Source organism: Topomyia yanbarensis, chromosome 2 (assembly GCF_030247195.1).
Source record: "Topomyia yanbarensis strain Yona2022 chromosome 2, ASM3024719v1, whole genome shotgun sequence".
In the NCBI taxonomy this organism is placed as follows: domain Eukaryota; kingdom Metazoa; phylum Arthropoda; class Insecta; order Diptera; family Culicidae; genus Topomyia; species Topomyia yanbarensis.
The window spans coordinates 309213303-309230751 of NC_080671.1; the positions used below are offsets into that span (position 1 = coordinate 309213303).

A 17449-nucleotide genomic window follows, 5' to 3' on the forward strand; every position below is an offset into this window, starting at 1 on the left:
ATACATACAGATACTATATTTCCCTGTCTACACCTACTCAGATAGAACGCAACGAGTTGATTTCGGCTCTAAGAAAAATGTTGATAAATTAAATCCACAGGGTGTATATTTTTACTTTCCTTGTTATGTTTGTAGAAGTTTTCTTAACCCAATGAAGTAATCAGCGATCGACGATTATTTTAGCAATATTATGAAAATTCCCAATTATGAAACACCCTGTAGATTTTCCTAGTTTCACGCATGAAATGCGCAAACGCTGATTCTGCGTCGACATTGAGCTCATTCAGTTTTGGTTATTTCAATTATTTATTTTTCTCGGACACAATTACAACAAAAATGAAATTGATCGTGCCTTGTTCATTAGAACTTTCGTATCCGAAGGCATAGTGGAATCGATATTAGTTTTTATCTTTGGGCATCTGTTTTCTTTCTTGAGAGATCTTCAGAAAAACTAAAAAAAACTCAACTATTTAACTTCACTGTATAATCTGCAAAATACTAGAAATACATCGGTGTTATTATGTTTTCATTTTAACAATTCATAAACAACACATAGAGATCGCAAGTATTTCTAGCAGCCTTGAGAATTTTAATACTCACTTAGCTTAGCTTAGCTTAGTTGACCGCCCGTGAGTTTCCCGTGATTGATCAAAGCTTGTTGAAATTGCATATTGAACCAATTGTATGATACTATCATACGTGCAACCTAAAGAGACTAAGATTATAGTATGATCAATAAAGTACATGGCTACGCCCATGCATGTCAATTTTGGGATGGGAAGGAATGTTAGTTCAACACTTGTGACTATTATGACCGAGGAATTCTCTGCATCCTCCACAAGTGTCACAGGATAGGATTGGTGTTAGTACACCCAAAACAATTTCCCAATGCAAAAAAGGCATTACATCCTTTCGTGCATATTCCGAATTAGAATCATGCTTTCTTCGCATTGTAGACCAAGCATAGCTACTGCATTATACCAACACCGCTTGATTCATGATGAAATAAATTGATTGAGAATGCACGCTACCATATTATCTGCCCTGGTGTAAAAGTATTAGTTGGTTTTGCTTGCTGAGTCTGCCAAAAAGGTGGTGTATTCTATACATGAATATCTCTGTGGTGTTTGTAAGAACTTCTGTCTTCATACACAGTTACGCTTTTTTGTCTGCGAACAACTCAATTCCAACCACACTAAACACGGGAACAGTTGACGTTCACGAGAGTGTGTGATATACGCGTTGTTATTTTCCCATAGCGAATGGTTTTTACAGTAAAATCATCGCTCTCTCGTTCTGTGCTTCAGAGAAGAGTGGAAGAAAATGATTTGTGCTCAGATTGATTTGTGATGATCGTTGGCCAGGGCGATGATGTGCGCTAGATTCGCATGTTAGGGAAATAATATAAACTGAAATTAACTGCCAGTGCCACTGCTACTCAAAAGTGCAAAACCATGTCATCACTTCCCTTATAGTTTATGATACTTTAAATTTAGATACTTTTACTGCAAAATACTGATATGATATCACCTGAAAGTACTGTTGATATGAGGAATGCCAGAAATGATTGGCGGACGGCTTCTATCCGACAAATGTTGAATTAACTTGTTAACCCAATGTTCCCATATAGGTAACTTTCTCCTGCGTATAGTGCGCTTAAATAATCATTAATCATTATTTATGAACCTATCTAGTGGGTAGAACTCGCATATCGCTGGTAAATTTAGGGTTTAGAGAACGCCGAAAGCTCAACATATTATCAAAACAAAATCATCACCCACACCCCACCAATTTAATGACGCTATAAACTGTTCTCTCCAATATGCAGCATGTGATCAGTAGAAAGGCGAAATGGAAACTGGTCCTTGAGCGTGTATTAATATTTTCAGAGCACACATGTATCCGAGTGGAGATGTCCTTTACATGTGTATTAGTGCGGAGTCATTTTAATACTAATGCTCCGATATCGTTAAATTCACTAATACATTCTCAACTGTGGGTTTGTGTAAGTTTCTGTGGTGTAATCGCCTTAATGCATTTTTGTCCCGGACCAATATCGCTTTATATGCATTATATCAGTTACAATGCAAAATTCTCATTAGAATCATGCTTATTCGCATGTAATTCATGCGGTTCGCGTTTTGGGTGTAGGTAAGGAGATGGATTAGGATAAATTATTCTTCCGTGGTGCGTAATGAAAGAATAAAACCGCGTGGAATATGATAGAGGTCTATTCATCTATAGACAATATGATCGTAGCAATATGTACGAAGTCGCTCGCGATCAATTTCCGAGAATTCAAAACGAACAATTTGAACTCCGAACAGCCAGCCATCGGGAGTAATGCTTCTTATTAACACTTCAATGATCATTTTCAAAGTTTACAGTACAAAGAAAGCGTACAAATGTATAAAAGATATCCCAAATGAATGTAAAAAAATTCACTGCGAAATGTTAATGACAAGTTGGCATCTCCACTCTCTCTATCAGACTCGTTCCCATAATTGGGTTAAATACCAATTGCAAACGACATGTTTATTATGCGTAACAAATATAGGGTGAAGTGTCTATTTTCACCATACTAAGGAGGGCGCCTCACTGATTCATTAATTACTCGGTCTACAAACAATGGAATGCGTACAAATTGGCATCAACAGTTGTGCTTCGTTGTTAAGTACCAAGATAATAACATACATGGGCTGAAAACAGTGAAATTCTCGTGTTTGAGCGCAACGAAAACATGAATCGAGTGCCCCTATTGGTGCGCTACCATTTGACTCAATGCGTTAAACAAATATGGCAGACACTGCTCTAACCAACGCGCTTTATCTCAACACCATTACATTTTGGAGAGTTTGCATGTTCAACAAGTTTTCTCGCAGTAGAATTTTCTAAAACTTTGTCATTGACATCATGGCTTTATCTCGAAAGTTAGTGGAAATAAATTTTCTATCTCACTTTTAGGTGAATTAATCACAATTCAATATACATCAAAAGAAGGGGGCTTCCATTCTGAAAAAGTGTTCCTAACTCACCAAATCGCTAAAATCAATTCCTAGAGCACCATTAATTACACGCACGTTTTGGGACCATTGCGACCACTGTGGAGCGGTGCAAATTCGAACGAGTGACGTAGAGTACTGCACTGGATGATTTTGAAGAAAGGACCAGGAGTGCGATTTTACGAAGTTTTAGCTTCCGATGGCCCTACATTTTCTGACAAAGTGAAGTTCTGGAATGTTGAGATTTTTATCACTGTTTAGGAAAGCAAAAGTATCATAAAACTAGTGCCAGGCCTTCATGCGACCTCAAAAAGTTACTTTTGGAGGAATTCGTGTATGTAGATTTGTCGGTAGACGGTTCCAGATTTAATAAAACAATACCTAATTTAACACATCTACAGATCGCTTGCAACATACAAATCTTTTTGTACAATTTGACAGCTCCATCTTAGGCCAATTCAATAAATTTCCTACATTAAAGTTTACTTGTTTAAAAAAAAACCGGTTTTTAAAACAAAGCTTTGGAAGTTAAACCTTGGCGTGGAAGAACCGGTATATTAATATATGCTGTAACTTAGTGTAGAATTAGATTTCGTCCTTTACGGCTAATATACAACCGCCAGAAAAAACTCAAAACGTTGGTACACAATCGAGAATAGCGAGTCAGAAAAGGTGACTATATGTCAGTCATTCACTAAATACAGAATGGATTAAGGTTATGATGTAAAACCTTAAAGTCCGTCCAGGCTTGATAATTTTAATACTCACTAAATTTAAATTTAATTGCAATCAAAATTGCTACTAAAAATCATATTTTGCCTTTGTTCTGTGAAAAAATTAAAAGAGTTTTACCAAAAGAAAGCTATAAAGCTATACAAAGCTATGAAAATCTATACTCTTGTTTTAGACTTCAATTGTCAATTCTATTAGTCCCGCTAAATATTCTTCTGCAAGAATGTGATTCATAGTACCACTGTTAAATTCGTCATTTTGCAACGATATACTTTACGTGGTTCTTCGTACGTGGTAATTCTAAAGTATGATAAATTCGCTATTTTTACTGTGGAAAATTTTATCAAAACAATTTTTTCGGTTCTATCCGGTAGAAAGTGGGGAACTGATGGATATTGTGGAAACTAGCGGCACTAATAAGGATACATATCTCGACAAACATATGATTAAGTTATGTTGTTGGTATTGAACATTGGTGATTCAACATTATACACAAATTCTAAAAGATCTTGCAAATGCGAATCATTTTTCTAGTTCCGCTAATGAGAACTTTCATCTTTAATATTATTTACATCGTAGAAAATATTCTGAACAGTCTGCTATCGTCAACTGGCGGTCAAGAAAAGCTTTCAAAGCAAATGGTGAAAAAAGTTGAACAATAAACCGTACGCTGAGCAAGGTAGAAATCCTATAGAAAACACAGTTATTTTTATTCCAAGTTTTGTATGCATTGAGTTAATCGCGATGTCTAAGCGTTAGTACAATGAGTTTCACAATGGTCATTGATTTCAAAACCTGTAGAGTTCATCTACCCGTGCGAGAAGTGGAGCACTTGTTGAAGGAGAAAATGAGTATTGCTGGTTACAAAATTCGACTTTTCCAGTTCCAACATGTACGGAACATGTATGGAATGTGGTTTGACAATTCATTCGAAGTAGATGATCTCATCTATCAGAACAACATGACACAGATTCATACGGTACGGCAATACGGTAAAGTGGTCTCCATTCGATGCATCTTTTCAAGGAATATCTTCTCTGCACTACCAACGGTGTTTGGGTGGTACGAATTCGAAAACACCGTTCTATTCTTTCTTTCGTAACCCTGGAGCATGGCATCCTATATATACAGATCACTCTTTGAATCTATGACAATCAAACTGTCACGTGTCAATGCTGTGAGTAATCTTATTGCCCGTTTCGGCTGTAGATAGACTTTCGTGCTCATTTTGAAAGCAGCAAAATAAATATTCGCCCGTTAAACTGCACGGGGAGCAGCAAATAAACAAGCCGGATGTCTTATGCACAATCCTATAGAGGTCGTTAAATGTTGTTTTTGTTAGCCAGCATATTTTCATGTAACAAAATTAGTGAGCATATTTTCATGTAACAAAATTATTTTGCTGTGAGTCTATTTGGGGGTAAAATTCGCAATGCCTCTATGGAAAATTGGATGCGGAAACCCCAAAAACCCTCAACTAAAGCTAAAACAAGCACTTACCCTTAACCAAGATATTAAAACACACACACACACATACACACAAAACATAAATAGGTAAGAATTTAATCTTCCTGTATCAAAGCGTCGAAGTAGACCTGTGCGCCGCCGCGCCACGCCGCCGCCGCCGGTAATTTTTAACGTACGCCGACGCCGAACGGTAGACCGGCGGCGCGCCGCCGATGCATTTTTCCCGCGCCGAAAATTCGCGAACTCTAAAATTGTTGACTCATCATTTTATCCACAAATCTAGGAACATAGTCTATGGACCGAATATACGACGTTAACTGATTCATGATTTATCACATCTTGATCATTATTTGGTATAAGTGGTCGTCAATTGGATTACAAAATTAAAATAATCTTGATATTTTCTCGAAAACCATTACACGACACTCGTTATATAATTCAAAGATCCATTCTTGCTTCGTCAACTGGTTATGATTGTGAGCATATAAGTTTCAATTCACCATTCGTGTGCGTGAAATGGTCCACAAATAAAAAAAAAAACTTCCACTTTCAAGATATATGTGCCTGAAATTTACGATTATGTGCCTGATCCTAATCTTTGCACCTAATCAATTTCACTGGAACGCAGTGTATTATTCATTGATTTTTTAATCGATTCTTAATTCCTAATATGCTCCACACGATTCACCAGTCGAGCTCGTGAAACTGTTCATGATGTAATTCATGAAGTAATTAATTTTCCACATAATCTTATTATACTTACGTAAAAAATTACAAGGAACTCAGACTATTTTTCATGGATTATTGGCTTTGCTTTTTGGTTTTGAAATTTCTATGTGAGCTATTGTGTACAACTGCTAGCAACCAGTTTCATAGGCACGAGCATTAGATACAAAGACATTACTAGGATCTGTAACCCTGTTATTCCTTTGTTAAAATTCAGAGAAATGTTTGGAATTAAATGAAACTGCGCTGAGCAAAATACATTACCTAGCCACAATTCATGTCCGTGAAATAATTTTAAAAACTATAAGACGCATGACTCTGTGTAAAAAATCCAACGGTAAGCTGAAGACTAAAATATCACGATAACACGACGAGAATTTACGAAAATCGTTGCACGTCGTTAAATTCTTGACTGTTTTAGTCAATAAAGTTAATACAAATCAATTTTTCATCGAGTTATGAATTAGAATCATAAAAATATTAAACATATTCAGACACAACCACCTACTAAACATTTGAGTATAATGTCATCTTTTTTTTGCGTGAACTAGTTTTATGAAAACACAAAAATGCACAGATGTGGCGATGCAGAGGGTAAGATTTCTAGTCTCATAAATTATTCATCGTGTGATCTAGCCCCACTCAAGAAAGATTTTCAGTGTCAGTTGCACCAGCCCGGTATCACAGACAAATAAGACGAAACACGAGATGAATTTTCATCACTCGTAGAAAAAACGGTCGATTTCAATTACAAATCGGTGGCGTTAGTGAAAAGATTTTGACACAGAGCTAAATGCGTTACTTAATTTCCGCACCCACCCGAAAACGTTACGGTCTTTTTAATCTCATGCAAACCAAAACAAACAATATGGGCCGGAAATGTGAAATTCATTCTTGTCGAAGTGCCCAAGGTGGGAGTTGTTCACAACCATTTTTTAAGTTACAACACGATGCCGATCGGTGAGTAAGCACATAACAAGATGTTAGTAATTTAATTGATTCGGTGTATCGAATGTATGCAGTGGATTAGAATTTGTTGGTCTCCGGAAGTGCTGGAGAAATCAGCGGGGTACAGGTGCTACGAAAACTAAAGATACGCTCAGACCATTTTCAATCAGACTTGTTTAGTGATCAGTTTCAACCTAACAGGAGCTAACACTTCAAGTCGTGGAATGATTATGATTGATAGTAACTGTATATTTAGGTTTCGTCAGGGTGTAGATCTGTAAGATTCCAGCACATCGAGCATACTTTGCACTCAAGATAAAAGCAGATCGCACGTTGTAAGAAAATGTAGTGCCAGGGAATCGTATTCCTTATCATCGTGGCGATTTTGTACTTACAAGAAGTAAAAGTAAACACCAGCCTGGAAAATGAAGTAATGTGTCTACCTTGAAAGGTGTCCTTACACGATCATTAAAAGTGACATTTCTGCGCAGTAATGCCAATAATAACGCCTCGTGTTAGGGTACCTGATATCTAAAAGAGCGACGGTAAACAACCCAGGGACAACTTGACAGATAGTGCTTGTTTCATATATGCACCACCGATTTGATGGTGGCGCTAGTATGCCTTCTCTGTATGAGTACCACGAACAACGAAACGAAAAAGTTTCAAGAGAAAAGCGTGTTTCGTTACGTGTGTTATGAACGCCGCCAATGCGGCTAGAATAACATTTAGAAAAAACTTATTCCAAAATATGAATAAGGAAAACCGTCAGCAAAGTTGCATAAATCTTATTATATATTTAGCTGGAAGTCGTTGTTTTTAACAACCGGCTCTCTTCCTTCCTAAACATGTTTTGGTTTTCTTGTTGTGTGAAGTTTGAAATCGTTAAATCATTGGTGCTTTTTATCTCGAGAAATGTAAATGAAAAACATTTTGGCCAATGAAAGTACATCACCACTAAGCTTAACTATTCGTTTTGAATAGAATTTGTGTTTTTATCAGAATTCTAGCAGCAAAAAGAAATGGTAGAAATGCTTAAATTGATTATTTTCCACAGATATGGAAAATAATAAATGGGATGCGCCTTTTTCAAATTTTGCTCCATTCGAGCCACCATGACATCACCAAATCACCCCAAAATTTGTTTATGAATTCAATATATGGGAGCTGTCAATTGTCCCCGGACTTACGGTAAAGATGACTAAATAGAAACAAAAAACAATGAAACGACAACAACAATTAATTTTCTCAAACAAAACAAAAACTGTTTTACCGTTGCTTAATTTCCCAGATATAGAACAATAAATAATTATTATGGGTCATTGAAATACAGTCGTTACTCTACATTCTTCAAATTTATTATTTCATGCGAAGTCGTAGTATGCGACATCGACAATTTTTCTATTTCGTTCTTCAAATTTTACAACTGTAAAAATCCACCTTTCATTTATTATCTTGCATTTGGCAAGCAGGGTGGGCACGATTGGAGCTTCAGTTGAAAAAAAAATTGATATGGTTGCGAGAATTACATTTTGTGCAATGTGTTCAATAGATGTCGCTTGTACATCGTGGGCGATGATTTTTTAGATTTTCTTTAAGCTGTAACGTTTGTTTGTATGTGCTGTGAAGTCTGTTATAATAGAAACCGAAATTTTGGGAAAGGAATTGTACTGTCAAGAATTTCTTTTAGTTACATAAGCGTCAATATTCGTCACGCCGACACACGCCGGCGCGCCGCCGCCGATAGAGTCCTACGGCGTGACGCCGCCAACGCCGCCGCCGCCGGCCATAAATGTCGCTTACGCCGCCGCCGATTAAAAATGCATCGGCGCACACCTCTACCGTCGAAGACAGCAAATATTTTTCATTTTCGATTTTTCAGCAAGGCTAAATACTGCTCAAATCACAATAGTACCGAAGTTCCTAAATAGCGTTAGCTAAAAACGTAGTGCATAAACGGCCCATGAGCACTTTTGGTATTCTACGTGAATCTGAAAAATATTTTCATTTCAATTGCAATGCAAGTTGATCAAAAGTCGAAAATAAACGTAAAATTCGGAATTCGTTTCAACGAATCTTTAGTGTAAAAACAAGATGAAAAGATAATCGGTTTTTACAGTTCGATGGAGGATGGCTCTTACCGATTTGTTCGGTAGAGCACTTTTGAATCGCTGAAAAACTTCAGCCCGAGTTTTCCACAGACTGTTTATAGTCGACTTTTACATTCTAATATATTTGAACGGGTTTTACGAAGATTAGTGATTGGGGTTTTACAAAGACTGGCGTCTTCAGTAATTGCAAACTTCTAGAAGATAAACTAATGACTTTATGCCATTTTTAAAGTTTGTTTTTAAGGCCTTTAAGGTCTGCACACTTAAATCAGATTTCGCTGCTCGGTACATTTTTTGAAGAAAATTTCGGTGAAGATCAAAAGATAGCCGGTATTTCGGTAAACATGATTTATTTGGCAGAAAATACGTCACATTTTACCGAACAGTCTATTACATACAAACCTTACTATAAAAATCTGTAATTAAAAGTACAATTCATACGGTAATGCCGCATTATTCCCATATCCAGTAAAAACACCGAATCAATGGTATATTTAACTGTTCATTGCCAAATTTCGGTGAATTAGATTATCCATGAAAATCAATTGTCAAGCCGCAACCATTTGCAACTTGGTAAGTATTTTGTAGAGCGTTGTTTAGTTTATTATGTAGTGGTCGTGTCCGTAGACGAAAGATGTCCACTTGAGGAAATTCCCGGTATTTTTTTGGGTCAAACACAATGCAACGAAATGCCAGCTATAGCGGCTGGTCATACCTCATAACTGAAAATCATATTTCCACTCTTTTTCCCAAAACGAATGCTTTTGTATTTGATCTTTTCTTTTTATGACATGACAAGAAATAGGAAACAGGGACGCTTTTACCATACATTATGTTCTTATCACTATCGACTCTTTGTCGTCGGCGATCAAATATGATGATGAGTTATGTTCTATCAACGACCAAGCGGTAGACTTGGGTGGAACGCCCAGCTCCTACCAGCAGAAGGCCAAGGATTCTTCACATTTCTTATGAGCCTGTCTAGTTCTAGTTTTCTATTCTAAGTTTATAACTGATTCGCTCAAGAATACGCATCCATCTTTCAATTTCATTGATACCATTTCTCTTAGCATTAAATTTGCCGAAAATAGCCAAAATAATCGAAACAGTAGAACCTTGCGGCAGCAAAAGGATGCCTATAATACTAGTATTTTACATTAATATCTTTATTCAATCATCGAGTTCGTATACACCATACTCACCTAAACTATTCGGCAAAGGTAGCCGAGAACGAGCGTAACTATTATTCCATGGCATCCCAATCGTGCCGGTACCAACACAACAGCAGCTCTGGTTTGCAGCACTGCTGCTACTACTACTGTTGCCATCTGCACTCACAATGCTACTGCCGTTAGTGTTGTTGTCGAATGAATTGACAGAGGTTCTAGCATTTTGGACGCTACTATTGCCACCGTGGCGAACTGCATCACCACCAGCACTGAGATTCGATAAGTTCGTATTCGACCGGCGCACTCCGTAGCGCAATGTTCCAAGTTGAATGTAATCGGATTCTGGTATTGCTCTGAAAATAAAGCAAGCGATAGACGTGAGAAAATAAGCATATTCTTCGGAAAGCCAAATGCGCCTAAGGTGTATGCAATTTATTTGCTTGAGATTCTATCCCTAACCGTACCGTAAAACGGGGTGTGTTTGATCAGTTGTATAGTGCAGTTTCTGTTGATTATTTTTGATTATGGTACAACCTCGTAACAAGTATGCAATTTTGAAATAAAACATCCTTGTCACTAATTTGATTACTTCCACCCAGGTATGTTAGCCACAGGAGGGGCTAGATGCCTAAATTTTTTTGAAAAAATCTAGAGCGTCTAACCAATAAAATGTAATTTATTAACACGTATGCAAGTTGACAGAAACATTTTGACTTGTCCAAAATAATTTGTAGCCTGGTGATTCTTAACAAATTTGTGTCATTTGGATACACTAAAAAGGATTCGGACAAATTTATACGAAAATGAAATTTGAAAGAATTCTAAGCAATAAACTCTCCAAAAACAACGTTTTCTCGCTTGACTTCCATGAAAAAAGAGAGTGAATGTAACTATAATCAGGGGATGAATAAAGTTCAAATATCAGGTCATTCTACTTCAAAAATTCCAAGTGAAATTGGAAGTTTGAAATTATTTTGTGCTTGAAACTAATCTAAAAATTATCGAGAAGAGAGGGGCGGGGTCCGGGCCCCCAGGACCCCTCCCCCCTAGATCAGCCACTGAACATCATTCAATTAATCCAATATGATCTGATTCTTGATTGCTGATGGGCACAGTTTACTATAGCCACTGTTCATATACGAGTTTTCCATATTATTTTAAGTACTCAGTCAACCATTTTAACGCGGTTCGTTTTGGTTAATAAGGTGAAGAAAATTATAAACGATTTTCGATAACAGATTCAATACATTCATCGTACTCGAGTCTAACTATGGTAGCTATTGAGAATAATACCAGATTAACTATGCTACAGTCGCAGCAGTGTGTCGTCCACGTTCAGTATCGAATAAACTCGTACGTGTTGTATACAAGCCTTAGATGAAAATATGAGTAAAAATATAGTGGAAGAAACGATTAATAAAAGCTAGATGTTCATCTTTGAAAGTAGTCTCTAAAATTCTGAGAAAAGTTATCAGTCAGTCGGTTCGCCATATGATATCAGCGGAACATTAGTTGCTAGCAGCCTTGGTCTATCGAACCAACCGAAACAGGTTTGTTTACTAATCAAATCATCTTGAGTCGATTTTTTAGTTTAATTTGTCTTTTAAAAAGTTGCGCTACTAGTGAATTGATTCGTCGTTGGTAAGTGTCATCACAAAATTAGTGGCTGTCAACACCGAGCAAAATGTTGCACCCACCCAGAAACACTTGAATTAATCTTTTGTATCCTTGTCAAATCCCACCGACGGCGCTGATGGTTAGGTGGTAAGCGTGACCGCCACTCACCCCAGTTGGTCTTGGTTCAATCCCACTCGAGGTCGTTGAGATCTTTCAGAGGTGAGAAAAATCTTGAAGTTACGCCTTACTTCGGAAGGGAAGTAAAGCCGTTGGTCCCCGGTCCATGAGTTGATGGGTCGATATCCAGTTCAGATAGTGGGAGTGTCACCTCTCTGACGTGTCGGTGTTTGGCCTCATAGTGGAAATAGGCCGACGGGAAATAAACAGAATTAGAAGAAAAAGAAGCCAAATCCCCGCACCATTTTTTGGATATGAAAGAATGGTGTCTGTTTATATTATATCAGCCAATTCAAAACTTCGTTGATTACAAAAAGTGGCTTTTAGTCATACAAATGTTAAAAGTAAGCAATTTCTAAGAAAACCTAGTTCAGTTGACAACGTTTGAACGATTTCCATTCAATTCTTTAGAATACAGCGAGCAACAGAACAACCTAAAACATTGGTAAAATTCATAGTATTTCTGAAATTGAAAATCTTTTTTCGTGAAATTACTCGATACAAACCATTGTAAAAGTCCACGTTGACATCACGCGAAAGATGGTAGGAGTACTGGAATTGTCAACGGAGGGAGGGGAGAGCGTCAAAAACGTCGAGTATTAACGGCCCCTGACCACTTTTGGTATTCTACGTGAATGTGAAGCAGGTCCGTGCGCAGAAAATTGATATCGGTTGATTTTTAACGTTTATTTTAAAATAAACGTACAGAAACCCCCAAACTTTGAAGATTTGTTTCAGAGGCCTGGACCTAGTCTTGTGAACCAAACGACTCAGCTCAACAAATTAGGTAATTGTTCAAAGTCATCAAAAGACACCGCTGCACAGTGGTCGGAAGTCCCAAAAACATGAACTTAATTTACTAGAGGCCAAACCACCGAAAATATTCACAGGATATCTTTGGACGAATTATTCGTAAAAATATTACCCACAACCTGATAAAAATTGAAATTAGGCATGGCTTACTACGATCAAACTAAAAAAAATAACTTTTTATGCTGATGAGGTAGAAAGTTGGTGTCTTCGACAAAGTTTTAGAAATGTTTGTAATGAAGAATTTTGTTGAACAACTTGAACTTGTAGGACCTAAGGCTATCGACTTATAAAGCGTTTTCTATGGCAACACCCTTAAATTTAGTTTTTTCAATAGAACTTTTTCCACTGTGATTTTTCATGCAAACCATGTTCTAAACAAATACTCATTCGTTTTGAAGTTATTGAAGATTTTAACATTTTTTACCATTAATTACAAAATTTTACGAAAAAAATCGAAAAAAAAATTTTTTTCGTTTATTTTTATATGGAAAAGTAAAAAAAACATTACAAAGTGAGCTTACCGTATTCACAGGGTTCTAGAGTGCCACGCATCAAACCTTCTTACCTTTATTATGCGTAATCTGGACATTGAAAATAGTACCTACTCGTTCATTTTGGTTTGCACCTATCTGTCTTATACGCAGTTGAACTTGGTGTAAAAAAAATACTATTCTTCACTAAAACGAATGAGTATGTTTACAAGACGTGTGCGACGCGCCGCAGGTTTCCGGTAAAATTTTTACATGGAGTCTTCAACAATATTTTACATTCAGTTTTCAACAATATTATGTGGTTTTAATACCTCAACATTTATCTAGAACATCGTTTGCACGAAAAGTCACAGTGAAAAAAGTTATATTAAAAAACTAAATTTAAGGGAGAACGCTTCATAAATCGATAACCTTAAGTCCTACAAGTTCAAATTGTTCAACAAAATTCTTCATTATGAGCATTTCTAAAACTTTGTGGAAGACACCAGCTGTCTACCTCATCAGTATAAAAAGTTAATTTTTCTAGTTCATTCATGGTAAGCCATGCCTCAATTAAATTTTTATCAGATTGTGGGTAATATTCATACGAACAATTCCTCCAAAGCACCCTGTGAATATATTCGAGGGTTGGACCTCTAGTGAATTAAGTTCACGTTTTTGACATTTCCGACCACTGAACGCTGCCTGCTGGCACGTGGTGGATTCGGATTGGTTTGTAGTAGTTGTTAAGCCAACCGACTAAACCTAAACCTCTTGTATCTCGCAATCCTCATCCATCCGGGGTAACCGTTAAGTACCCCAAGCAACACCAGTTGTTGACTAGCAGTTCCAGCAACATAATTCGTTACATAAAGGTATATGGCAACCATTATTGCGCTGGTTTAGCAACCCAAAAAGCGCACGTGTAAAAGCCTTTGCTTATGCAACTAATCGCTGTCGATGCTTGTTACAAATGCTGCTTAAGACTGCTTTAGTAGGGATTGTGCTCTTGCTTATTTTGTTTTGTGTTAATCGTCATGTTTTTATCCTTAGCTACTTTTACTTGCTGTTCAACCTTCGCGATATATCTGACCTGTTCAGGTCTGTTGCAAATATCGTCACCTGTTGAAACATGAACCGATCCGGAGGTGTCGACCATAAGGATTTACATCTGATTACAACCACCTTCGCCGGGCTTCTTATCCTTCTGGGTGCTAGTCGTTTCTAATTATCTGCTAGCTGGTGCTGAGAACTTCTCGGCGGCGGTATTTTACCCTATACCGATACCCATCTTCGCGATCCATTTCGCTGCCACTGCAACGTAATAATCATCGGCGGTAAAATTTCTCTAGACAACGATATCCCGATTTTCTCTAACTTCGTGTTTTCCTCCAAAGCTGCCGTTGCTAGCCCGCTGACCAACATCTGCTGTCTACTCACTACTCGCAACTAATATCGAAGCTTGTCGAAACGTGAACCGATCCTTCAGAGAAGCCGTCCAACTTGACATACATCCCTTTCCAGCCACTCTCGTAAAGTTTCGTCCTTGGTTTCTTCATTGACTTGTTTCTAATGTGGCCGAACTCAGATGACATTTTATGTGCCAAAATGTTTACAGTACATTTTTTTCTGAATAGGAAGTTAATAAAATTTTTAAAAGTAGTTCAAATCTCTCTTGTGCACGGTCCTGGTGTGATGAATAGTTTTACTTAAATTCCAATGCAAGTTGATGAAAAGTCGAAAATAAACGAAACATTCGGACTGGAATTCGGATCAAAGATCATTTAGTTAATAAAAACAGACGAAAAGATGATCGGTTTTTACAATTGAATGAAGTATGTCTCTTACCGATCTGTTCGGTTAAGTACTTTTGAATCGCTGAAAAATTTCAATCCGAGTTTTCCGCTGACAGTTTATAGCCTACTTTTACATTCAAATCGATTTGAAAGGGTTTTGCAAAGATTGGTGATTGTTTTACAGTTTTACAGAGACTGGCGTCTTCAGTAATTGACTATATGCCAATTTAACCCTCCGGACGTGTCGCGCTTATGGCCCACTGAACGTTTAAATATATAACTTTTCTAATAACTCTTCCTTTTTTTATGAACGACTTAGAGTGAATGAAATTTCGCGAAAAATCAAAATTGCACAAAAAATCTAGCTACGCCGCTTGCTATTGTTATAAGGAATCGAAAAAACTACAGTTTTATTCTTTATGAAGAAAACCAGGAGGTAGATTTTTGACCGTTTACTCTTTCCAAAAAAATGCGCCAACGGGAAAATGCCGCACAGCCGCCATCTTGCTACAAAATTACTTATAAACTATATTTTTCGTCCTTAATAACTACTATTATTAATTCCCTTTTTACAAGATCTTAATTCGTCTCTCTATGGCGTCGGGAAAAATCCCCGCAATATGCTTATTTTTTGTGTTCGTTGAACAGAGATAGCAAACACTCTCTATCTGTGATGTGTTTACAAAGGTAGTAGATCTATAATTCAAATTTTGAGTTAATAATAACAAATATAAATCAAAGTTACCTGTTCCATGGTTGTTGCCCTCCATCTGTCAATTTTTGGCAGTTCGGGGGCAGTGCTTTCATATTCCGTGACACATCTCGTGGATTGAATTGATCGGTCATGTTGCATTCAAATCTAGGTGCTCTACGTGATGCATTTTATTAGCTGCTGTATTCCACTAACCATTGTTCAATACAGTATTCATCACCTGTAAAGAAAGGGTATATTTTTGTGAGTTACATTTCATGTGTAGTCTTTTATTTGCTTTAAGAAGCAAATGCTGTTTTAACTGAAATAATATTTTTGCCAAAAACGGAATCGTACTGTATATCATTCTCAATACTCCAGAATTTCGACTTCGACAACTTCTCATTACTCTAAAGCAATTTTTCTAAATTCTTCAGGCGATTGGCCGAAGTAAATGTCCTCTGCATTGACGAAATGCATAAGAAATAGATTTGCGTGCTTTAAAGTGAAGTCCAGAGATAAAATAATTGATAACTATTTTTGCACTATGAATAGTACATACTGCCAACTTACCCCGCATACTTCACCGTCAACCTTCTCCAACCACATGTTTCATAAAAAAGTATTAAAATAACCGTTGTAGTTAGGTGGAATATGTATATAGATAATAAAAGTTCTTTTCAGGCGCTATCGAAAATATTAAAACCTACCATAAATAAAACAAAATGTTTAAAAGTAAAAAAAAATACTTTTTATGCTCGAAAACACAATACTAACAATAACTTTTTCAAAACAAAACATGATGTAACATAAACACATTGCAGAATGTATTTCACATTACATAGGGTGCACAAGGAGAGACAGAGACATATATTTAATATGATTTAAGCCAAATTTTCCTGTATTGAAAATTGTTAACACAAGAAACATACCAAATATGTAGAAAATATAGTTATGTTCTTTACTGTCTGACATTTTCGCTAATGTTTTATGGAAAATAGACACCAGGCTTGTAATCAGATTTATACATATTTGTTTGTTATCTTCAAAAACTAGAAAATTGTTTGTAGCATTATAAACCAAAATTTTGATTTGAAGATCATTTCGGAACAGAAACAAATTTAATTGACGTTTCCAATCGTGAGATATTAAAGATTAATTAATTTCCAGGGCGCTTTTCGATTTCTTGGTTTAACCGATTTAATTTCTAATAAATCAGTCAAGCGCTATAGTGTTACAAACAGATTTTTAGTTACTTTTGTTTCAAAAATGATACAAAACATAAATCATCACAATTTGCTTTTTTACACGAGTGTATGCTAACTCATCGCCATCGATGACCGACACAGTTCAATCAGCAAGGCAGGAGTACTGCCATTAATTTCAATTAAACTCAACATTCAATGTTTGCCGATCTCCCGTTGAGGAGGTTACCTCTTCAGATATAACGTGGAAGGATCGCACTCGACTCACCAAGTCACGGTTTTATGCCTTTTGATGATGCAGCGCAATTCGAAAACTAATAGTTTATAAAATTTACATATTGTATAATCTATGTATGCACTCTATGATTATGAACATGACATACAGTAGACATCTTTTTCTCACTGCATTTCGCAGTGAACTGCACTGCACTGACTGAGTACCGTTCAGTTTCAATTTACGTCTTGAGCGCAGTCACAGTGACGCATGCAAAATTACCGACCCATGTCCATTCACAAGATTGCTAT

General features: G+C 36.8%; 2 protein-coding genes across 2 annotated transcripts in view; one reads left to right on the forward strand and one right to left on the reverse strand.

Moving 5' to 3' along the window:
• LOC131683523 (uncharacterized) overlaps positions 1 to 17449 on the reverse strand; it is a 223635-nt gene that overhangs the window by 81743 nt on the left and 124443 nt on the right. Inside the window, exons 3-4 of the mRNA XM_058965566.1 lie at positions 15774 to 15960; positions 10189 to 10508 (exon numbers count right to left, since the gene is read on the reverse strand). Coding sequence (XP_058821549.1) covers positions 10189 to 10508; positions 15774 to 15874 — 421 coding nt within the window. The 5' untranslated portion in view covers positions 15875 to 15960. The remainder of the gene's footprint in view (positions 1 to 10188; positions 10509 to 15773; positions 15961 to 17449) is intronic.
• The window catches only part of LOC131683525 (beta-galactosidase-like), a 103783-nt gene that overhangs the window by 1075 nt on the left and 85259 nt on the right, over positions 1 to 17449 (forward strand). The gene's annotated exons all lie outside the window — the stretch shown is intronic.